This window comes from Bos javanicus, chromosome 8 (assembly GCF_032452875.1).
Source record: "Bos javanicus breed banteng chromosome 8, ARS-OSU_banteng_1.0, whole genome shotgun sequence".
In the NCBI taxonomy this organism is placed as follows: Eukaryota; Metazoa; Chordata; class Mammalia; order Artiodactyla; family Bovidae; genus Bos; species Bos javanicus.
This window is the reverse complement of record NC_083875.1, coordinates 36,998,816-37,024,710: the sequence shown is the minus strand read 5'-3', so window position 1 is coordinate 37,024,710 and position 25,895 is coordinate 36,998,816. Positions and strand designations below refer to the sequence as shown.

General features: G+C 37.4%; 1 protein-coding gene across 13 annotated transcripts in view; it reads right to left on the bottom strand.

Annotated features, from left to right (window-relative positions):
- PTPRD (protein tyrosine phosphatase receptor type D) overlaps positions 1–25,895 on the bottom strand; it is a 2,538,842-nt gene that overhangs the window by 147,609 nt on the left and 2,365,338 nt on the right. For 9 of the 13 annotated variants that reach the window (XM_061425298.1, XM_061425300.1, XM_061425301.1 and 6 more), the window contains 3 exons: positions 16,614–16,704; positions 11,442–11,651; positions 415–575 (listed from right to left, as the gene is read on the bottom strand). In XM_061425298.1, the coding sequence (XP_061281282.1) occupies positions 415–575; positions 11,442–11,651; positions 16,614–16,704 (462 nt within the window). The remainder of the gene's footprint in view (positions 1–414; positions 576–11,441; positions 11,652–16,613; positions 16,705–25,895) is intronic. The other 4 variants (XM_061425304.1, XM_061425309.1, XM_061425308.1 and 1 more) reach the window with 1 other exon arrangement.

Below are 25,895 nucleotides of genomic sequence, written 5' to 3'. Positions count from 1 at the left end.
ATTTTTAGCTACTTTTGCTAAATTTTGAGAAATAGCTACAGAACAAAATCTCAGTACTCGGGCAAGTTTAATAGTACAGTACTGGTATGGAGCAATTAATGATCTAATTTGCTTCGGATTATCTGCTTGCGAATGTAACAACGTCTCAACTGTCATGCAAAGAACTCATACTGTGTAAGCACCTCAGAAGATGGAGACTGGATCTATGCCTGCTGGGCAACCGAGTCTATACCACACACTGAATGACCTCAGTCCTTATATTTTGTTCTAACACTAATGGATACATTTCTCCCCCCAGTGATTACTGGAAATATTTTTACCAAGATCAACCACATAATGACCATGGAAGGATGATAAAGTCCTTAAAAACAAGGCAGCCCCCAAGACTGCAACAGAGGCGTAGGGCAAACCTACCTTTTATAAAGAAGAATAGCTATGACAATGCAGATGATAAAGACCACTGCGAGCACAGGACCTACAACCCAAATCAAGCCTTCTTCTTCATCTGTGATTGGCTGTGGATCCAAATCCATTGACACAACAGGATCAGAGTAAGGGCTGGTTGCATACATCTTCTGAGGAAAAACAGAGTCTATGTTAGTTATAAAATAATGACTGACTTTCTAGACAGTGTCTTTAGCATTAGAAGAAGCAAAGATTCAAGACATTATGGATTTGATGATAGTAGTTTTAAACTATGTAAAAGGTGGAGGGAAAGGAAAAAAAATGTTTTGCAATCTAAATTTCTTTATAAAGTTATTTCATAATGAAATAATTTTTGACAGTATTCATTTTCATAGATACCTTTTCACTGGGATCTATATATTGGAATAGTAAACGATCTTATGAAGTGTAAGTACCAGTAAATTAACCAGTCACAAAATATTCAATGAGCAACTTACATTGTGCCAATGTATTACATACAATATGAAAAATAAAAATATATAGTTCCAACTCAAGATATAATCACTCAGTAAATACTTATACAGCAAAATATAAGTATTTCATTAAATATTATATTATGAAATATATATTATACATTATATACTATATTTAATATTTATATGTGCAGTCTTAAGTATTGCACATTAAAGTCTAAAATGTCAAAAGTTCAGTGTTCAAATTATATAGATGAAAGATATATGAAAGTGATAATATGGCTTTCTAGAACATAAAATTTTGAGGACTTAAAAGGATTTAGCAGTTTCTATACAATTTTATTACAGTACTGCTCAGAGGTTGATATGATTAGTCCCAATAGAAAACTGATAAAGAGAAAAGAAAACCTTATACACTGCTGAGGGGAATGTAAATTGGCACAGCTCTTATAGAAAGTAGTTCTTGGTTCCTCCAAACGTTAAAAATAAAACTACCATATAACCCAGCAATCCCACTCCTAGGTTTATATCTAAAGAAAATGAAATCACTGTCTCAAAGAGATATCTGCATACTTGTGTTCTCTGCAATACACTCACAATATCTAACACATGGAAGCAACTTAAAAGTTTCTTTTGGATGAATGGACAAATAAAATGTGATTATATATACACAGATATACATATGTACACAATGGGATATTATTTGGCCATCAAAAGGAGAAAATCCTGCCAAGATCTTCAGTGACAGGGATGAATCTGCAGGGTATTATGTTAAGTACAATAAGCCAGACAGAGAAATACACGTTACAATATGAGTTCAGAGGATCTACTGTGCAGCAAGGTGACTATAGTAAAGAACACAGTATCATATACCTAAAAGTTACTGAGAGTAGATCTTAAACTTTCTCACCATACACACAAGGGAGTTACTTATCTTGATCTTGGTGATCATTCACAGTGTGTATATATAAATCAATATATCAAATCATCACAGTGTACATTTTAAATATGTACCACTATATTTGGCAATTAGTCCTCAGTACCATTGGAAAGATTTATGCAAAAAAATTACTTGGTGAAGGAAGGAACTGAATATACATAAATTCTGCTTCTCTAATATCTAGTTTTGTTCTGTCCTATTTTAGATTATCTTAGAAGAAAATTCTCTTGATTCTGCCCCTCTTTAAAATACTGTCTTTTCCAATAGAGACCAGTCCACAGTCATGAGCTGCCCCACATATTAAGAATAATCTAACAGCTCATACAGCTCAAAAAGAAACAACCCAATAAACAAATGGGCAGAAGACCTAAATAGACATTTCTCCAAAGAAGACATATGGATGACCAACAGGCACGTGAAAGGATGCTCAACATCACTAATTATTGGAGAAATGCAAGTCAAAACTACAATGAGCTATCACCTCACACTGATCGGAATGGCCATCATCAAAAAATTCTACAAATAATAAATGCTGGAAAGGGTGTGGAAAAGGGGAACCCTCTTACACTGTTGGTGGGAATGTGGATTGGAGTAGTCACTATGGAAAACAGTAAGGTGGTTCCATAGAAAACTAAAAATAGAATTACTATATGATCCAGCAGTCCCACTTCTTCATATTCAGAAAAAACCTATTTCAAAAAGACACATGCACCCCAGTGTCCACAGCAGCACTATTCACAATAGCCAAAAGATGGAAACAAACAGCCTAATGTCCATCAACAGACGAATGGGTACAGAAGAAATGGTACATGTATAATGGAATATTTGGTTCAGTCGTTCAGTCGTGTCTGACTCTCTGTGACCCCATGAATCACAGCATGCCAGGCCTCCCTGTCCATCACAAACTCCCAGAGTTCACCCAAACTCATGTCCATCGAGTTGGTGATGCCATCCAGCCATCTCACTCAGCCATAAAAAGGAAGGTGCTAAGTCACTTCAGTCGTGTCCGACTCTTTACAACCCCATGGACTGTAGCCCACCAGGCTCCTCTGTCCATGGGATCTGCCAGGCCAGAATACTGGAGTGGGTTGCCATGCCCTCCTCCAGAAAAAGGAATGAAACAGTGCCATTTTCAGCAACATAGAGGGACCTAGAGATTATTATACTAAGTGAAATAAGTCCGACAAAGTGTTACCATATGATAACACTTACATGGGGAACCCAAAATATGACACAAATCAATCTATCTTTGAAGCAGAAATGGATTCACAGACACAGAGAACAGATTTGTGTTACCAAGGGGAGGAGAGGAGGGTTGGATGGGGAGTTTGGGGTTAGTAGAGGCAAACTATTACATTTAGAATGGATAGACAATAAGGTCTTACTGTATATAGCCGGGAACTATATTCAATCTCCTGGGATAAACCAAAATGAAACAGAATGTACATACATATGTTTATGTATATACATATATACACACTCACAACTGCCATTGCAAGAGATGCAGGTTCAATTCTGGGTTGGGAAGATGCCCTGGAGAAGGAGACGGCAACCTACTCCAGAAACCCCATGGACAGAGGAGCCTGGCAGGCTACAGTCCATGGGATCACAAAGGGTTAGACATGACTCAGCAATTAATCAACAACTCTCTCTCTCTCTTTCTCTCTCTCTCTCTATATATATACACATATACATGTATATATATATTATGTAACTGAGGTACTAGCTGTACAGCAGAAATTAATACAACATTGTAAATCAACTATTATTTCAATTAAAAAGAAAACCTGTTTCTCCTCTTCTCACTCGAGCACCACCATAGATCCTATTTTCTCATTTGCTAATCTCACCTTATACAGTTCTTACACATCCAGACACCTTTTCCAGATTAGCCACAGTTGACCAAGCCTTTTTAAAAAACTTTTTCCTTTCTGACTGACAAGGGATTAACTTCCAAATTAAACAGTTTATACAGCTTGATATCAAAGAAACAAACAACCCAATTAAAAAAGGGCAGAAGATTCAAATAGACATTTCCCCAAAGAAGACATACAGATGGCGAAGTGGCACATGAAAAAAAATGCTCAACAGTGCTAATTATTAGAGACAAATCTTAACTAGAATGAGGTATCCACCTCACACCAATCAGAATGGCCATCACCAAAAAGTCTACAAATAAACAAACACTCCTGTACTGGTCGGTGAGCACGTCAACTGCAGCCAGTGGAGAACAGAACTGTGGAGGGGCCTTAAAAAACTGAGAGTAGAACTACCATATAACACAGTGACCCTACTCTAAGACATTTATCCAGAGAAAAGTATAATTCAAAAAATTACATACATGGCAATGTCTACTGCAGCACTATTTACGATAGCCAAGACATGTGAGTAACTTAAACGTTGCTGGATAAATTAATAAAGAATACATATATACACACATCAAAATATTACTCATGCGTAAAAAAGATCAAAATAATGCCATTTGCAGCAAAATGGCTGGACCTAGAGATTATACTGATCGAAGAAAGTTGGAAAGAGAAAGACAAATATCATAACACTCCATATGTGGAAGCTAATTAAAAAAAAATTATACAAATGACCCTATTTAGAAAACAGAAATAGACTCACAGGCATAGAAAAAAACCTACGGTTACCAAAGGGGAAAGAAGCAGGAGACGGATAAATTAGTTAGGGACTACTGTATATAAAATAGATAACCAACAAAGACTGGGAACTCTACTCAATATCTTGTGCTAATCTATAAGGGAAAATAATCTGAACTGGAATAGATACGTGTAGGTATGTACAACAGAATCACTTTGCTATACAACTGAAACTAACACATTGTAAATTAGCTATTCTAGAATTAAAAAAAATAAAAACGCTCTCTTTTGGTTCTAATTCTATACTCAACAGATCCTTCCTGATCTTTCCAACTGACTATGTCTTGTTAACTGTTTCTGAATCCATCTTATGAGCCAGTATTCTTAAATTCTATTCTCTGCCATCTCTTTTACACTCCTGTGTAGCAAGGTGACCCTAAGCTTTAACTTCCAACCACCATGTAGATCACTTCCCCATTAATGGTCCTGAACTTAGTAACTCTGCTAAGTCCCACCTTCATTTCCAAATTCAATTCCTAGAGATTCCTAAATCTATCCTCAAATTAAGAACTTCAGGTTATTTTTCTGCTTTCCAGATATACCCTCCTTTTGACTTGCTAATTTCTCTTTCCTCTCAACATCTAGGAATGAAAACTTAATGATTTTATCTGATCAGTTCCCTCCAGTCTCAGCCCTCAGGTTGTCCCTCCATTGGCATAGTACCACTTTTCTCATTATCTCATTCCTGTTCACCCAAACCGTACCAAGTTCTTTCCATTAGAAGTCTCTACTGCTACTAGAGCTATTATGCTAAACTGCAGCTGTAAAACCTTCAGGAGGCTCTCTGGTGATTCCTAAATAAAAATCAGATATCTTAGCATTAGTCTTAAGGGCCTCCACAATTTTTTTTTTTTAACTTTACCACATATAACATCAGTTCAGTTCACTTCAGTCATTCAGTCGTGTCTGGCTCTCTGTGACCCCATGAACCGCAGCATGCTAGGCCTCCCTGTCCATCACCAACTCCCAGAGTTTACCCAAACTCATGTCCATTCAGTTGGTGATGCCATCCAATCATCTCACCCTCTGTGGTCACCTTCTCCTCCTGCCCTCAGTCTTTCCCAGCATCAGGGTCCTTTCAAATGAGTCAGCTCTTTGCATCAGGTGGCCAAAGTACTGGAGTTTCAGCTTCAGCATCAGTCCTTCCAATGAACACCCAGGACTGATCTCCTTCAGGATGGACTGGTTGGATCTCCTTGCATTCCAAGGGACTCTCAAGAGTCTTCTCCAACACCACAGTTCAAAAGCATCAATTCTTCGGTGCTCAGCTTTCTTCACAGTCCAACTCTTGCACCCATACATAACTACTGGAAAAACCATAGCCTTGACTAGATGGACCTTTGTTGGCAAAGTAAAGTCTCTGCCTTTTAATATGCTATCTAGGTTGGTAATGACCTTCCTTCCAAGGAGTAAGCATCTTTTAATTTCATGGCTGCAATCACCATCTGCAGTGATTTTGGAGCCCCAAAAAATAAAGTCAGCCACTGTTTCCCCATCTATTTGCCATGAAGTGATGGGACCAGATGCCATGATCTTAGTTTTCTGAATGTTGAACTTTAAGCCAGCTTTTTCAGTGTCCTCTTTCACTTTCATCAAGAGGCTCTTTAGTTCTTCCTCACTTTCTGCCATAAGGGTGGTATCATCTGCATATCTGAGGTTATTGATATTTCTCCCGGCAATCTTGATTCTAGCTTGTGTTTCATCCAGCCCAGCGTTTCTCATGATGTACTCTGCATATAAGTTGAATAAGCAGGGTGACAATATACAGCCTTGACATACTCCTTTTCCTATTTTGAACCATTCTGTTGTTCCATGTCCAGTTCTGACTGTTGCTTCCTGACCTGCATACAGGTTTCTCAAGAGGCAGGTCAGGTGGTCTGGTATTCCCATCTCTTTCAGAATTTTCCACAGTGTATTGTGATCCACACAGTCAAAGGTTTTGGCATAGTCAATAAAGCAGAAATAGATGTTTTTCTGGAACTCTCTTGCTTTAACATATTCTATACAAATAGATGTCTTGCTACTACTAACAAAATGCTCTATTTTCTCTTTGCTGTCTCCAGTTCCATAACATTTAGCTCCTGAAATTCAACTCATCTTCAACACCTCATTTAAATTTTGTCTCCGTTGAAGCTCTCTCTCCTTAACTGGAAATAATCAGTCATTTCACAAAACATAAGTAAAGTAATTTTAACAATTTGAGGTAGTCCTATTTGTTTTTTAATGGTAGTGGTCAAACTCTATTGTGTTTTGATCTGTGTATATGCATTATTTTCTTTAATGAAACTATAAACTCCTTGAAGGTACAGATTTAGATACAGTTTTTGTTTGTATGCTTAAAGCAGCCAGTACAGAACTTTTGCATTTAGTGGGTTCCCAGAAAATCTTTGTTGAATAAAATGCTCATTTTTGTCAAATGACTGACATTATTAAAACCGGAGACAGTGTACTTATTTTTCCATGATCAGTAAATATACTTATTTTCAGTCTGCATTTTTAAAAAAGTAGGGCATATTTTCTGAATTTAAGTAGGACAAGCTCAGCAGTCATTCTGGAGAATACATGCCCACTAAATGCATATATGCTAGTCTCCTTTCCCATTTTCCTCAGTATGTCCAAGAAAAAGATTGACTTGACTTTCAGATTTTCCATTGGCCTCAAAAGATTAAAAACTCAATATATTCCAAACCTTCTTAGAAGTAGATAAAAAAGGAAAGATATGTACAGTATAAGGATTTATACAAAGGACTTGGCAAATACATTCTATATCCAAGAAACATGATTTTTTATATAATTGTTTTGCTTTAAATTTTCCCCTATTTTGTAGGTCACATTCAAACTATTTGGGAGACTGAAGTAAGCAAAACTCTGTGATGTGAACTTCTCTACCAAGAGCCTTTGAGATAATAATCTTGATTAGTCAAGACAGAAATCTAACCAGAGATTTTGCCCAAAGTGCATCGATTTCCAACCCAAATCAGGAAACAAGAGACATGTGAAAATTAAAAGAAAAATGTAAAATTATACCAATCGTATGAAAAGCAGATTTGTTCAGTATGTGGGGGTAATGGAAAAGGCTAAATGTTAGTCATTCTAAACCAGTCCTTTGATCCTCTTAATGAGGCAGTTAACTGGGGGACAGCTCACGTCACTGGTGGGAAGGTAGATATTTTCTGTATCCAAATTACCATCCCATCCTTTCATCACTTATGGAAATCTGGAGTTTACAAAAGACTGTATCACTACAAGAGCATTATATTAGTTGAATGCAAGTCTCTTCTCATAAATGCTGACATGAAAACATAGAAAACAAAGGAAATACTGTTAGTTTTGAAAGTGATGTAGAAAAAGATGATGAAGAAAGGGGCAATTTAGACAACTTATATTTGGAAAGAAATGCTAATTATAAAATTTATTCATATGGTGATAATTTCCAATACTAGTAGAAACATTTGGGAGACATTAGAAACAAGAGTCTCTGACAGTGCATGATCTGGTGAACTTCCTTTTCACTGGAGTCTCTGATCTACCTCAATGCTCTGAACTTGCTTTAGGAAATGTCCTAGAGCTATTTAAAGAAAATTTCTTTTAAATATCTAAAAATAATTTTAAAAAAGAATATGATTCCAGCATCCCATGCCCTTGATGCTGTGACTGAAAACCTTCAACTAGAAAGAGAAAGCGTATCCGTACATTAAAATTCCAGGAAGCCTGTCACTTTGTTTTCAAGTGACACCCTGCGTACAAAGGTAAACCAGGCAGAAAGGCTGCCTTTGTGTTTTGATTTTCCACGAGGGAATTCCTTCAGTCATTTGAAGAGAAGCCCCACTGTATATGCTAATACCTGATGTGGAGAAATCTTTGATATATCTTAGACTTCCTACAGAGGGCAAGGGCCTGGCTCTACCTAATTGCCATACCTGTCAGTTTTAGGCCCCCAAAGAAGATACAGTTTAGAATATATACATTAAATGTTAATGTGACTAGCCACTTCAAAATCTACCTCCCTCGCATGTACATTCTCGCCCTCTCTGTTTTTTTAACATTCAAAGCAACTGAAGCACAAAACAACGTAAGAGCAAGATGGATTACATAAAAGAAGACAACTCATTATTTAGAGCACCTTGGGAATCCTCTATTTTATTGAATTATTTTCTAACTTCCTTGGCTTTTCACTGATAAAGTCACTGGTAAATTGCTATAATTTAAGATACAGGCTATGCTTGCCTTTTCCTAGAAAGAACTTCCCTTGAATCTGGGCAGAAAGCACCATGGGCCCACTGGCTGTTCTAGGAGAATAAAATACATAGGATCACCACTCCCCTCTTAGTGGATCTTTTCAAATACTTGGAAATATACTATGTTTAATCTCAGAGTTTGTTAGTTCCTATTGTAATCACACAGGCTAAGGTCTATTAGGTATTTTGCAACAACATACCTAGTTTTAAATACACACACACACACACACACACACACACACACATATATACACACATATTTGAGAACAGTCAGTTTAAGAGGATAAGCAATGAGAAAAGAGATGAGCAATGATAGCTGTCACCTTTCTATCCAGACGTGTGTCACATTAAGATTCCTATAAAAGGCATCCAAATTGAAAAGGAAGAAGTAAAACTGTCACTATATTAGATGATATTATAGTATATATATAGAAAACCCTCATGTCTCAACTAAAAATATTATTAGTAGTAAATGAATTCAATAAATTTGCAGGATACAAAATTAATATACAGAAATTTGTTGCTCTTCTATATACAAATAATGAACTAACAGAGAAAGCAAGAAAACAATCCTGTTTAAAACTGCATCAGAAAGAATATAAAACCTAGGAATAAACTTAACCAAGGAGGTGAAGGACCTATACTCTGAAGACCTATACTATAAAACACTGATGAAAGAATTTGAAAATGATAAAAAGAATTGGGATGATGTCACATGTCCTAGGATTGGAAGAACTAATATTATAAAATGTCCAAACTACTGAAGGTAATCCACAGACTTAATGCAAACCCTATCAAATTACCCACGGCATTTTTCACAGATCCAAAACCAAATAACCCTAAAATTTATATGAAACGACAAAAGATTCTGAAAAGCCAAAATGATATTGAGAAAAAAAAAAAAGAACAAAGCTAGATGAATCATGCTCCTTGACTTCAGACTACATTATAAAGCTGTAGTAATCAAAATCTCATGGTATTGGCAGAAAAACAGACTAACAGATCAATGGAAAAGAAAACAGACTCGAGAAATAAGTCCATGCACCTGTGGTAAACTATTTTACCACAGAGGTGAGAATATATAATGGAGAAAAGATAGTCTTTTCAATAAGTAGTGCTGGGACAGCTGCTGCTGCTGCTGCTAAGTCGCTTCAGTCGTGTCCGACTCTGTGTGACCCCATAGACGGCAGCCCACCAGGCTCCCCTGTCCCTGGGATTCTCCAGGCAAGAACACTGGAGTGGGGTGCCATTGCCTTCTCCAATGCATGAAAGTGAAAAATGAAAGTGAAGTCGCTCAGTCGTGTCCGACTCTGAGCGACCCCATGGACTGCAGCCCACCAGGCTCCTCTATCCATAGGATTTTCCAGGAAAGCTAGACTATTACATATAAATGAATGAGATTAGAACATTCCCTCACTTATTCCCTCCCTTACTGTATCCAAAATAATCTTAAAATTGATTAAGGACCTAAATGTAAGACCTGAAACCAGAAAACTCCTAGAAGAGAATATAGGCAGGAAATACACAAATCATATCTTTTTTTTAATCTCTTAAGGCCAAAGAAATAAAAAAGGAAAAAAAGGACCTAATTAAACTTTGCACAGCAAAGACATCCATCAACAAAACAAGATAACCTACTGAAAGAGAGAAAAATATTTGCAAATGACAAGACTGCTAACTACTTAGTATCCAAAATATAGGGCTTCCCTGGTAAAGAATTTGCCTGCAATGTGGGAGACCTGGGTTTGATCCCTGCGTAGGGAAGATTCCCTGGAGAAGAGAATGGCAACCCACTCCAGTATTCTTGCCTGGAGAATTCCATGTACAGAGGAGCCTGGCAGGCTACAGTCCATGGGATTGCAAAAAGCTGGACAGGACTGAACGACTTTTACCTCACCTCACCTTATCCAAAATATAAACAGCTCATACAACTCAGTATTAAAAAAAAAAAAAAAGATAATCATGTTAAAAATGAGCAGAATACCTAAATAGACACGGTTTTAAAAGAAGACATATAGACAACAGTCACATGAAGGGATGCTCAACATCTCTAATCATTACAGGTGAATGAGTCAAGAAAATATGATCTACATATATACACATATGTGTGTGTGTATATGTATATATACACACATACATAAATATATATATATATATATAATGGAATATTACTCAGTCATAAAAAATGAACCCATTTTAAACAACATGGATGACCCTAGGAAGAATCATGCTTAGTGAAATAAGTCAGAAAGAAAAAGACAAATACCATATGATATCACTTACATGAAGATTCTAAAATAGTAAAACAAGTTAATGAAACAAAACAGAAACAGACTCACAGATATAAAGAACAGACTAGGGGTTACCAGTGGAGAGTGAGAAGGCACTTGCGGCAAGATGGGGGTCTTGGATTAAGAGATACAAATGCCAGAAGAAGAAAAAAACAAACAAGAAACAAACAGCACCATGCACTATTGATCTGGACTTCATAAACTAGAAAGCCACTAAATGTCCTGTGATTAGAGACACAGCATTATTTGTAATGAAATCACAATCAGATTACTCAGCAACATTCAAAGAGTAGACAGCCTGTTACTACATTTAAGTTACATCTCACGAGAAACAATTAGGATGCATGGAGCTCCATATCCCCACATTCTGGTAAAAAACGTATTTAAGAATACCATAGAAAATAAGATGGACGCCATCACATTTCACTTACAGATTCTGCGTGTTCCATCACTGCTAACACGAAGAAGACATATTCTTGACCACTTTGGAGTTGCTTGTTTGTAAATCCACCATAATGTTTGTCATCCCCCAGGGTGAACTCGGTGGGAAGGACATCAAAATGAGCGGCAATATATGGCTTTAATTCAACTTCTCTTCCATGACGGAGGCTTCTGCGTTTCCTAGATATCTCTTTAAGCAACTTAAAGAAAAAAAGTGGGAAACAGAGAAAGAAATGTAAACAACAATAACCCAACTTAATGACAGTTTAATAAGGGAAATTAATTCAGGGCTGGGAACCACCCAAATACAATGTGTCCACTTCTCATGCGTGTCAGCATTACTAAATCTCAGTCTGCCTTCCAAATGCCTGCCCTGCTGGTAAGGTAAGACACTGTATTGCAGTTGCAAGGCTCAGGCTATAAACACAGCACAATTAGATCCATTACTGGTAGCTCACATCATTGTCCACTCTAATGAAATCCTTTCAAGGGACAAGAAAGCATTACAACTTGTCTATGGAAAAAAAGTCAGTTTGATTCACAAAAGCCTGTCATGCAGGCTTTATCACTGTGATTTATTAAACAAGTACTAACCTCAGATAAAGTCAAAGACCAACATTTTGAAGAGATTAGTACCATGTTAGATTGCTTTTAGTAATGACATAATTTGTATGATGTATAGTCCCTCAAATAAGCATAAAATAGACTTTGATGACCAATTTTTAATTAACGTTTTAAACAGACATTGTCATTTAACAATTTTTGGCTTGACTTGTCTCCTTGATTAACCATTTAGGGTACAATTCCTTGCATTTATCATGACAGCAAGTTTTTTCAGAGCTAACAGCTCTCTGGAGATGTTAAATTATCTAGCTAGGTGATAAAGGCAGGTTAGAGATAAAATAATTATATTACCCAGAACAAAACAAACATAAACATGCATATACACAAATCCTTCATGTATTTTGAAAAGGAACAAAAAAGTACAAATTATGGTTTGACACTCTATTGTTTTTGCAGTCACTATTTGGAGAAAATCATGTTAATGATATGACAATTTCAACAGGATGACTAAGTTCTCTCTGCTCCCATTAAATATTGATATTTTATAGGGCTTAGGGAAAGTTTATAGCAGTCTGAGATGCCTTTGAATATGAGAGGCAACTTAAATGTTTTTTTGAAAGAATGCTGATTTATTTTACTACCTCTATAGAGAAGACTGTGTATCTGAGACCTTACACAATGAAGGCCAGGCTTCTGAAATAGTAACAGCTGCAGACTATACACACGCAAATACCAAGAGCTTCTGTTAGGAACCTGATGGTAAACTTGTCTCTAACGCAAAGTTGTAAATGCGCTAAGCTGGTCAAAATTATAATCTAAAAATGTAAAAGTTACTCTTTTGGTTATATATATAATTTGTGCCCATGTTATTGAATATTTAATTTATAATGTTCTCAAATCTGTTAAAATTTGAGTTTATTGATACAATTAAAATTATTTAATATGTAAGCTCTTTTATGAAAACCACAGTAGACTTCTTAAGTAAAATTGGACCATCTGATGATAAATTCAGATAGACTGATCAGTTATGGACCAGCTGGCCTAAAATAAAGCTAGTCTAGAAATATAGCACTATCTTTCAATCCTGTTGTCAAATTTAGGTTTTCTTATCATAATGATAATGGCAATAACAATTGTATTTGTTAAGCATTTACTAGGTGCCAGGCACCATTCTCAAGAGACTAAACATAGCGTATTTCATTTACTCATAAAAACTCTATAAGATAGATTATTATTACCTCTATATAAATGAGGAAACTGAGGCACAATAGAAAGTAATAATATTGGATTCAATTGGTACAATGAAATTATTTGTAAGAAATTTTTTACAACCATATTTTTGTTTACTTGGAGGCTGCACAATATAAAAGAAACACAAATGCAACATTAGGCTAAATTACTACTCTTAATTGTTTTAACTGAGTCTATACTTAAATATATGATTTTTGTGTATCTGCTTTCATTAACACAGAAAAATGCATACTTTCTTTTTTTTCTGGATTCTTTAAATATTTTTTAAAATTCTTATGTAAATGTTTAATATATACTTGAAAAGTCACTACATAGGTTCTTGTTGATATGTAGGAGATGAAGGGCCTCTACTTTGAGAAGGACAAATGCAGTACAGATGAGCTGAAAAGCTTTTTGAAGTTGGTTAATCAGAAACATTTACCATCAGTTGTTTATGCAACTGTGTCCCCTCTTCTACTTCACTGATCAAACCCTACCTTGATTTTATTCATACTTCAGATGTAGGCAACTGTCATAATTCATCCATATCACTGTCATGAGTGAGTACCTTTTGCTGGGGTTTCTTTAGAAGACTTACAGGAAGTACCTTAAAATATTTCAGTGTTTTGGTCCTCCTTAGACCCAATGCTGCCATTCCCTAAGGTCAAACCTGGAACCTTAGGCTGCCCTAATCTCTGTGGGATGCTTCCTGTGTTATACTTTAAATGGGTCAAGTGTGCTCAGATGACATGAGTGAGCCAATATGTTCAAGTTACAACCACAAATGACCACATTATTTTATAGCAAGCCTTTGAAGTACAATGCGATGAAAGCTTATGATATATTACAAGACTTGCCCTGAATTAAATATAACTAACATTTTTAGGAGTCATTCTGTCCAAAATTCATTTTGACTATCAAGGTCTGCTCTGCCCAGTCTGACCTTGACAACTAAGACTTCCAGTCTATGAATTTATTATGTGAAGATTATCCCCAGACAAAGGATAAATGAGCTCAGAAGACAATACCGAGAGTGACTGTGTTTAGAAAGCCTCTTGCTATTTTTCTTGGGCCTCGATGTGAAGCACACATGTGGAAATCCCCTTAGGCCACCATTCTATTCGATGATAGGGTTTCAGTGATTTGAATTATAGGCCTTTCTAAAAAATCACTTGGTCAAATACATTTAAGAGAGGAACACAGCTTTGTCAAACCTGGCAGTACCAAGCTATAGATAAAATTACTACAATGCTTTTATTATCCATGGTAGGGGAAAAAAAACCCTGTCTGTAGGAATCAGAACCTGGATGAGTAAGCACAAAGTGAGGCCATAGCCTACTTTCATTTGTTCCCTCCACAATAGTTACAAGATGTACTGGAGGTAATTCCAGAAGATGTATCAAGGGCTTTAGTTTTTTATCAGAAATAATTTTCATTTTCCAGTCAATGCATATCTTATTTCTTCCACCATTAATTCTACAATGTGGTCTCAATTATATCAGTAACAAAAGTGGGAAAGAACCCATCCTGACCCCAAAATTTTGAATTAATAAATGTTCTTTATCGAACTATTATACAGATTAATGCACCACAACTTGTGGGATGATTAAAATGACCCTTTGTTATGGGAATCAGCAGCAGAGACCCATAGAATTTAATTGCAAGAAAGTTCAATGTCATATAGCTCTATACTTTAATCCATTAGAATTGCTGTACATTTTGGAGGTTAAAACCTGGCTATAAAAGAGAATCAGCCTGTTATTACTTACTATCAAATGGCTCTACTTCTAAGGAAAGCTTTTTTTTTTTTTAAGTATTTGATATCATTTTTGGCTTGGATCTTAACTCCTTGGAAACTGTTTTTTTCAATAGATAGAGTCAGATTTTATAAGTTGCCTTTCCATTTTAAATCCAATTCCAACTGAATTCTATATTTTAGCTGAGAATTAATTAAAATAATAAAGAATATGTTAGGATTAACTGATGAGTTGCAAGTAAACCATGACTTGTTTCAAAATGTTTACAGAACAGCTCATCAACTGGCATTTGCAGATAGACTCCTCTGACAGCATAAAAAGGATTTTGTTCCTTTAATACCAGCAGAAAAAAAAAGTAAAATATAAAGCCTAAATTACTTGACAACATTATAGAAATGTGCCTCATTTTACACTTCTTCAATGCTTACCTAATCACTACACCTTGACACAAAACACAGACCTAACCTTGAACTCATCTCCCATTCCAAACTTGATCAACTTGAAGTCAGATAAATGAAATGGGTGGTGGTGAGCCATACTTCTAGGGATGACATATGTTTGCCAAAAGAAGTTAACAGTCCTTATCTCTCAAGATCATAGTCTCCTTAGTACAGACATGAATGAAATAAACATCATCTCCCTGTAATGCAGTTAGGAAATTTCTGCTTTTCTTTGCTTTGTATGAACTAATTTGATGGAGAGAAAATACCTAAGAATAACAGGTTGATTTAAAAGAGGTACAACATGCTGTAAATAAATTCAGTACATTAAAATATCAGATTTCCCCAAATAGGGGCTTCGGGCTTTTTGACTTCTGAACTGATTCAGACTAGAATCATATTAAAATCATAAAAGTCTCTTCTTTATGGTATTTCAAAATGTGAATATGAAAAATTAGCTCTTGTTCTATATTGTATGTATTCACTTTCAAAAAAAGTTCTTTTTGCAAAAACAATACCAATGTACTTACTGTTGTTATTATAAGATTTTAGAAATTAAAATCATACTACTTTACGGTACTTTTGTACCATATTTCTTGCTCAGCTCAAAATTCTGTGATTTGTTTGCTCCTAAAGTTATATGCATTTTTGACTCTGAAATCCTATAAAATACAGAAGGAAGTAAAAATGTGCTAATCAGCACAATTCTGTCGGCAATTGGTCAAGAACACATAGTAGGTCAAGTGTTGAACTCTGGTGCAAACTGTAACTTAGCATTTTTAACAACCTCAACCACCACTGCACTAATGAAGTGGACCTTGGAATTCCTAACAGTGGTGATTAAGTCTTTGCTGACAATTCACTTCTCCTTCCACACCTCTGCATTATGCTTTACGAGGAGCAAGGGGCAAAATATTAAAGCCAACAAAGATTAGATAGGTTGTAAGCTTTACAGCAGCTTGATGTCTTTTAATTAAAGAAAAAGCTCTTTGTTGGGATCCCAAGAGGTTAACACACCCATAGCACTGAACCATCCAACTAGGCAGTTGACCAGCCAGCCATGTAGGAGCTGATCCGCCCAGATCAGATGCTGAAAGGTCTCCATAGAGAGGAGAGATTTATTTTAAAAATTAAGTAACTAATGAAAGATACCACCCAAAACACAGTTTACCTCATCTAATTCCATTTCATCTGGACTCTCCCATGGCTTGATAAATTTCCCACGAGATTTCTTCAAAGGCACAATTATTATGTAGTAACCTCTGCACGAGAATAGACAGATAAAAATAAGGTTAGTTCAGAGGGAAAAGAAGATGGATATATCCTTAAATCTTCCACAGACCAGTGATTGAGATTGAAAGCAAATTATGATTATGGGGTGACTTGTCCATCAATGACAAATAACCACCAGTTTGTTCAATTTTAAAAACAACATGGGTAGACATTTATGTGTAACTTCAATGATCTTGTATGGTAATATTACTATGGTTGACTGCCCTTTATTAGGTATCATAAACAGAACAGAAAGAGTTTGTTAGTACCCTGTTGCTGGACACATGCAAGGCAGGTATATTGAAATCCACCACCACAGGCTGCTGAGCCGAGAATTTTCTATAACATTAATTTATAAGAGGGTTTTTTAAAAAGAAGATGTGTAATAAAAATTACTCTGTGCTGTGCTGTGCTTAGTTGCTCAGTCATGTCCGACTCTGTGATCCCATGGACTGCAGTCTGCCAGGCTCCTCTGTCCATGCGGATTCTCCTGACAAGAATACTGGAGTGGGTTGCCACGCCCTCCTCAAAAATTACTCTAAGCTCATACAAATGCCTGTACAATGATGATGATTTTGTTTATACACCATATAAGTACTTTTTATTTGGAAAAAATAAAAGCATAAAAATTACTTGTCATCTCCTCGCTTCCTACCCATCAAATTGCACATCTTAAGGTAGAACTGCAGAAATTTTGAGACAGTCACTATCTGAGGGTTTAAAAATAGACTTCAATATAACACACTTACAGGAAGAGACAAAAAGATTAATAAGCAAGGCCTCACATTGAGAATGGTCAACTTCACTTTATGTATAACAGTACCTGTCCCCAAACAGATACAGGTTATTTGTAAAATTATTTGACTTCTATATAGTGTATACCCTGCTCTTGTATTCACACGCACTTTGTTCATACTGATTTTTGGTAGTTCCTATACAAAGACTTTGAACATAGATGTATAATAACAGCACATTAATCACTTCCTACTGTTCATGTATTATAGGAAATGCATAATTTCCCTTTGCCTTGTTTTAAAAAAAAAAGAACTTTAGGAACAGGTAACTGACCAAATAAATAAATAAAATTCATAGAGATGGAATAATTGCTCAAGATAAAACAGTAAGGGGATATAAGTGAAAGTGAAAGTCACTCAGTCATGTCTGACTCTGCGACCCCATGGACTATACAGTCCATGGAATTAGTCCATGGAATTCTCCAGGCCAGAATACTGGAGTGGGTAGCCGTTCCCTTCTCCAGGGGATCTTCCCAACCCAGGGATCGAACTCAGGTCTCCCGCATTGCAGGTAGATTCTTTACCAGCTGAGCCACAAGGGAAGCCAAAGGGGAAATAAACCTATATATTATACCTACATACATACATTTACATATATGTGTACGTGTGTGTGTGCATGCGTGCTGTGCTTAGTCAATCATGTCTGAATCTTTCCAACCCCATGGACTGTAGCCTGCCAGGTTCCTCTGTCCATGGGATTTCCCAGGCAAGAATACTGTAGTGGGTTGTTATTTCCTTCTCCAAGGTATCTTCCCAACCCAAGGATTGAACCCGCATCTGCTGCATTGTAAGCGGACTCTTTACCACTGAGCCACTGGGGAAGCGTGTGTGTGTGTGTGTGTGTGTGTGTGTGTGTGTGTGTGTAAACTATGGCAAGAGTCTGCTTTTGTTTCATTTACTTTGTATCATAAAGCACTTCTTAGACTCTATAAATTTTGTGGAAATTTATTGTGGAAATGAACAACACCTTTAGAAGAGAAGGCTGCCACTCAGGAAAGGAATGAGAGCAGGATGGGCTCCATCAAGCTTGTGTCACATTCTATTACAGAGATTAATCACACTCACAGTAGCCTTCATTGTTCTTAAGGCAAAATCTGTAATAAACTCAGCAAATCCTTTGTGATTAAGAACTCCATTTCCATAAACAGAGTCTAGAGCAACTCTGTCCAGTATGGTAGCCGCTAGCCTCCAGTGGCTATCAAACACTTAAAATGTGGCTAGTCTGAACTGACAGCTATATAAAAGACAATGGATTTCAAAAACTTAATATGAAAAATAAATGTAAAATATTATAGCAATATTTTTTTAATAATGGTCACATGTTAAATGATAATATTCTGGATATATTGGGCTTCATAAAATATGTAATTAAAATTAATTACATCCATTTCTTTGTACTTTTCACCATACCTCCTAGAAAGTGTAATATTTCACATGTGGCTCTCATGACATTTGCTGGGCTGTGCAGATCTAGAGTGTTTCTAGTAAAGAATGTGGCATCTAGAGACACATCTAGCCCAGAATGTAGGTTCTGCCACTAATAAGCTGTGTGATCCCGGGTTGATCATCTAACATCTCTGAATCTCAGCTGCACATTCTGAAAATGTGAGTAAATACTATCAGACTTATTGAGGGAAAATGAATGAACACAAAGTGCTCAGAAGAGTGTGCATCATATAGCACTTAACAGAAGCCAGCTGCTACGGGCTGGTACTGACCATCATAGTGGGAGAGACGGATGAGAACGCAGACACAGGAGGACAGGGAAATTCCCTGAGATGCAGATTAAAGGACTTATCAAACTTTTTTTTTTTCTCCCTGACCTAGAAATTCAAGTCAAACCAGACAGCACTAGCTGCATTCTCTCCATGGAGCTCTGAAGAACTCATCAGCAGGCTCATGGAATCGCATCACTTGGCCATCCGTTTTCTTTCCTACAAATAATCCTGATGAGCAAGGAGGGTAAGGAGAAGGAAGAGTAGAGTATATGAGTGAGGCCAATATCTTTTAGTTTATGATCCAGAGTAAGCTTCCTCCTCTTCCTGTCCTCCCACCACCTGAAGGATTTGCCAAACAAGTCCATCATGTTAAATCAGCTTGGAGAAGAATGACAGGGGCTGCAGCCTAGCGTACAGAATGACACTGCGGCTGGACTTGATAAACACACTTGGCAGGGAAACTCTTGCTTTTCACTACCAACTGCACAAAGTCAGAATAGCTTCTCTTTGCCTAAAGCGATGATACTGCACACGATCAGGGAGTTCCCATTGTTTTCCTTCAGAATCTTCTAAATCCAGGTTAAGCTGATGAATTCTATGAATTTTGTTTCTGCTTCCATACTCTGAGTTGCCATTCTTGTACATGAAAAAAGAATGCGTTCTTTCTTCTGCAGCACTCCTCCACTACTCATGTCATTTGTGGCTCAGATGAGAATTGAACAGCCTCCCCCATAACAATTAATTAACAGTGTGGCCAGATATCCATAACCTTTTCTCTCCGAGATCTCTAAAGCATTCAACTAGGGCAGGCAAAGTGGAACCTGCTTCAAAGTAGCTCTCACCTCCCGAAGAAATGAGGAGGAGGGGATTTGGAACTCCTGGGTCTAAGTCCATACATTTCAACTGTATTCTCAGCAATTACAATTTCATAAACAACCACCCATCTGCCTTTCGTGAGGCTTAGCTGTCCCATCAGGATACTGCCTCCATTGTAGACTTCTCCAGCAGTGGCTCGTCAATTTACCCCCTCCCTCAGCCATGAACCCACGTTTAGGGCTTGGGGTTTCTTTCCCAGTTCCCTGTTGCTTCTTGTAGGTGTCTTTCCCTCCACACTTTTGCTACAGAATACAATGTGCACACATGTGTGTGTGCACGCTCAGACTTGTCTGACTTTTTGCAACAACACGGACTGTAGTAGCCCGCCAGGCTCCTCTGTCCATGGATACTCCAGGCAGAAATACTGGAGTGGGGTGCCATTTCCTACTCCAGGGTATCTTCCTGACCCAGGGACTGAACCCGTATCTCTTACGTCTCCTGCATCAGCAGGCGGATTCTTTACCTCTGCACCACCTAGGAAGCCACCCCTCCCCAACCCCCGCCAAAAAACCCAGCCCCTTCTCTTGGAAGATTATACAATTCAGCTATGTTATGGTCTTCTCTTACAGATCTTTGCCATCTATTAACTTCTTCAGAATCTTCCTTATGTGGAAGTTTCTCCACCCACCCACCCACCCTGGGTTGATGGTCTTTTTTTTTCTTTTCCCCAAACTCTGCCATTATTTTGGGTGATTTAATCCTTCAGAGGGCTGGCCCATGAACCACCCAAGATTCAAAATTCCTTGAACTCTTTTGTTCCAAAACCCACATCCTCCACTCCACCTTAACTGAAATCTATCATTGCCTTTCTCTGTGCCTGAACACAAGGAGCGGAATACAGTTTGAAAAATCATGAATAGGGTAGAACGATGCTGTAAGTTCATATTCAGCAAACACAAATAGAAGTTCAACGCTGCCTGTCAATATGATGACCAGTTACCTAGTTTCAATATTCACAGAAAGTTTTTCAAACTTTCTTTCCTGGCGTCAAATCCTGGATGCTCATGCCTCTCTGCTACAAGATGGCTTTATGTCTTATATACAGAGAAAAAAAAAAAAAATTTAGACAAGAATTCCCTCCCCCTCTAACAAACTACAAGACCACCTATATCTAGATGCACACTGTAGTCTTTCTTATTGGTACAGTAGAAGGGCTGGCTCCACTTCTCAAGGCCAGTTACTTTTTCTTGAATTGGGTCCCACATCCCACTCTTAGGATGCTGACCATACATCATACTCCTTGCTGTTGTCAATTAGTCGCTAAGTTGTGCCTGATTCTTTGCAACCCCACGGACTGCAGCGTGCCAGGCATCCCTGTCCTTCATTATCTCCTGGAGTTTGCTCCCTTCTCCTCCCTTCAATCTTTCCCAGGATCAGGGTCTTTTCCAGTGAGTCGGCTCTTCACATCAGGTGGCCAAAGTACTGGAGCTTCAGCTTCAGCATCAGTACTTCCAATGATACTCAGGGTTGATTTCCTTTAGGACTGACTGGTTCTAGATTGCCATATGTCTGAATATCTCCACTCTCACTGGATTCTATCCATTAGCTTTCAATCACTGGAAGGACAAAGCAAACTGCATCCTGCTCCAGTCATCACTCTCTGCTACCTCTTGTGGCCCCAGTACTGAGAAGAACAGTCCTTGTTGTTCTCTAGGACTTTACCTTCCATTCCCTCCCCAGTCAACGGTGCTCTAGCTTCTGCCCCATCTGCCCCCTCGTCACCTTCACCAGGGTCCTCAAGCTTGCATCAAAAGGAGAGTTTTAGACTCTCTTATTTGATCTGAGTATTCATAAGACCCTACAGGAAACATTTTCAGTTCTTCCTCTGTATCCAGCTCTCCTAGTTTTCTACTAAGATCTCTCACCATGTTAACATAAGCAGGATTTATTATCTGCTACCCAGCTTTTCAATAAGGGTGGAGCTCCTCAAGGATCTAGCCAATGATTTCTCTTTCCTTCCTCATTTCTTGCCATGTGATCTCACTCCAGTCAGGGAATCAGTTAATCCCTCAATGCAGATGATTTACAGATTCATATCTTCAGCTAAGAGGGCTCCTCTGAACTCCACAAGTGTCTCCCATTCCAACTTTATATTTCCATTTCTATGTCACAAAAGTACCTCAAATTTACTGTGGTTAAAATAAAACAACAGCAAAAAATATGGCTCCAAAATAAATCCTCTTTCAATACTGTACCATGATCGATTTTAGTGCATGCTGTAAACCTAGGTGTTATCACTGACGATCTGTGTTAACTCTCTCCCTCTCTCATACCCAAGTTACCATGAAACTCTACTGCTTCCAAACTCTCTATAGTGCATTCACTTCTCCTCCTCCCTACTGCCACTGCTTCAGCTTTATTGCATTGTCTCATGCTTGGATTACTCCTAAATTTCTATCTCCATGGAATTTAACCTCCTTTAGTCCAATCTCTGAAATTTTACTATATTTTACAATAGAAAATTAACTGTAACATTTCGATTTTAAAGAACTTTTCAATGGATCCTGGAATTTATCTCTCTGTGTCCTGTGAGCTATACCCTGCTGGGCATTTAGTTTCTTGAATTTACTTTGGTCCATTCCATCTTTGATCATTCTGTACCATCTGTCTAGAACCTTCTGTCACTCCCAACAAATTCCAAGTTAACTCTTCTCTTTTCTCAAATAGGAACTCAATTTTACTGCCAGATGAAACCTTTCCTGACCTCTGATTAGATCAATGATCACAACTATATGGTCTTTAAAGAACCATTTTTTTGTTGATTATTTTCTTCTATGTTTAAGACATGTTTGCATTTTTCAAAATGCATTCCTGAAACAGATATACATATATTCCCCAAATTTGTTGACTTTGCCATTTTATCACTGAATTCTTCACTGAAAAGTAGAAGTGGGTGAAGCATGTAATTCTTGGGGATTTATGCCTCTCCTAGATCTGCCTGCAATGTGCGAGACCTGGGTTTGATCTCTGGGTGGGGAAGATCCCCTGGAGAAGGAAATGGCAACCCACTCCAGTATTCTTGCCTGGAGAATCCCATGGACAGAGGAGCTTGGTGGGCTTCACTCCACGGGTTGCAGAGTTGGACATGACTGAGCGACTTCACTTTAGATCAGGGCAGTCAAAACCATTTTAGAACTCTTCTATTGCACTAGAACTTTCCAACTTGAAACCTCATCAAGCGTCTTCTTTCAATCCAAACCAGCAACAACATACCTGAACATAATTTGTAAAATATATAACTCCTTACTGCAAAGGTTCTTTTCGATACAGCAAAGTCGTGACCCTAGTTATAATCTCACAGGATATTAAGGGAAGTAAGATAACTGATAAGAAGAGTAAAATGAGGAACTAACATGTCCCTACAAGTTCATAACAACCAAATCACATGAACTCAAAGAACCTGCTCTAAATTACAAAAAAAAAAAAAAAAAATTGCTTTTAGACATAGATCAGCTTTATTTTGGAGAAGGAAATGGCAATCCACTCCAGCACTCTTGCCTGGAGAATTCCACGGACAGAGGAGACTGGTGGGCTGCAGTCCATTCGGTCGCAAAGAGTCAGACACAACTGAGTCGCTAACACATGAACAACAATGAAAGCACTTTGCCTGTCTAACTCCAGCTTGGAGTTCAGCCTTCAAATACTCTTTCCAACATAGACCTTAACTAAGAAACTAATAGAAAAATAAATAACTTGAGAGTCAATATATTTGAGAAAGCCCTGGACTACTTACAAAGCAAGCTGCGTTTTCCCAGAATATTAGATTTAATTAGGCAAGTTAAATCTAACCTTCAGAATTTTAATTATACTAAGTAAAGTTTTACTAATTTTATTTAATATGTTATCATCAGGGGGCCCAGCTCCATATAATTATATGGGAAGGTGAGCTCTGGTCTTTGTGGAAGTCCCACTTCAAATTGAGGAAGGCGTTTTGTATTAACAGTCCATATTGCATTCTTGAACTCATTATTTAACTGGGAGGTCAAAATTTGTCTCAGAGTTTAATGAATGTCATGCCTTGCATAATTTTTTGATTTATAATTTCTTTTTTTTTTTTTTTTTTGCTGTGGTCATTTGGGTATATATACTGTTTAACTCAAATTAATTAACCACAGAAAAACCAAAGCTGTCTGAATGATCTTTCCAGTTTCTGTGTTTAAATTAAGGTTTCTAATTTTTTAAGCTATGTGTTGTCAGACGTTATTAATTGCCTTAGGTTCCATTTTCATCAATTATAAAATGGCGGGTGATAGTACTGCCTGTGGGTAGCCTCTTTATTTCTCACCTCTAAATCTGCATGACAACCTACCAATTTTAGTGTTCCACATTTAACATATTTTTCTAAAATCTGTGGCTGAGCATTTGTAACTGATTCCTCTTGATTCTGAGGTGTGTCTGGGGCCGTCCTATGGATGCCTAATTGTCATGGAGTTCTTACGCATTTATGATGGTCCTAGGAAAAAAATGTCCTTGTTTGGTCAATACATTTTATGGTCAGAGGCACAGTTGTGGTTCAACATGTAGACTCTGGAGCCAGACTGCCTAAGCTCAAATCTTTCCTCTCTGCTATTGTATTGCCAGGGCAAATCATTGGGTTGGCCAAAAAATTTGTTCGAGTTTTTTCATAACAGCTTACAGAAAAGCCTAAACTTTTTAGACAGCTCAATAGTATACTACCTTGTAGCTTCCTCAGCTGTAAAATGAAGAGGGCCCTTGGTGTGAAGATGATGGCAGTCACTGTGTGCAGTGTCCTTTGAAGAACACCTAGGAAGTTCTCTGTCCTTATTAACTATTAGCAGTAGCGACTCTGATCTTGCTTGGGCCACTTAGCGTCTCTGAGCCTCACCTTACTCACCTGTAAAAGGGGAGAACACCTACCTTATAGGTGGGAAACGTAAGTCAAATGATGTAATACGTTCAGCAAACTGTAAAGGGCTATACGCATTTAAGCCTTTGCCATGTCAATAACAAAAATATGATTAATCAATTAAATACTAAATAGCTTATAAATTAAAACACAGAGCTGCTTTTAGTGGTGCCATGTGTGATGAATCAATTTTGCTTCTAAGAATGTCTACTTTTTTATTTTTGTAAAGAAAGATAATCTGAAAGCCAAATCAGTAAGATCAAAGAAATTTGAAATTTTATAGAATGCTCTTTTTCTTCATGTTTATTTTTCAGAAATATGAAATTGTTGCTATGGAGTTAATTTACATCAGGTACCTTCTGGCAGCTTTTTCTCTGAGTACAATCTGTGTGGTGCTTCTTTCTTTCTTTCTTTCTTTTTTAACCAACCAGAGTAAAGTCCTGCTCCACACAGTCACAGAAGTCTCCTTTGTTATCACAACTTGCTACTGTAGGATGGTGGCATTGCTCAAGTTTCTGACCAGCATTCTGTCCCCTTAGTGTATTCAAGTAGAAGGTTGAAGTCCCACAAAATTCCTAAAACTAGAACCTGCAGTACCCCCATGGCTGTTCCACAAGAAATCTGGCCTTTCCCTAAAGGATTGCTGAGCTCCTCCACACAAGAACCAAGAGTGAAATCCCAGAAGCAAGGAGCTCTACCTGCATTATGTTTACAAGAGACAGATTTATGTTTAGATGGCGAGGAGTTCGGGTCGGGGATTAAGATCTCTCAGTTTTCTTGGCCAGAAACAAGGAAAGCACAGTTTCTGTTGATAAAACAAAACAGCCTTTCAATAATCAAAATTGTATTTTTATATAAAAACAAATTGGACTCATTTTTGTAGTTAGCTTTTACATAAATCCAAATTAGCAACCCGCTCCAGAGCT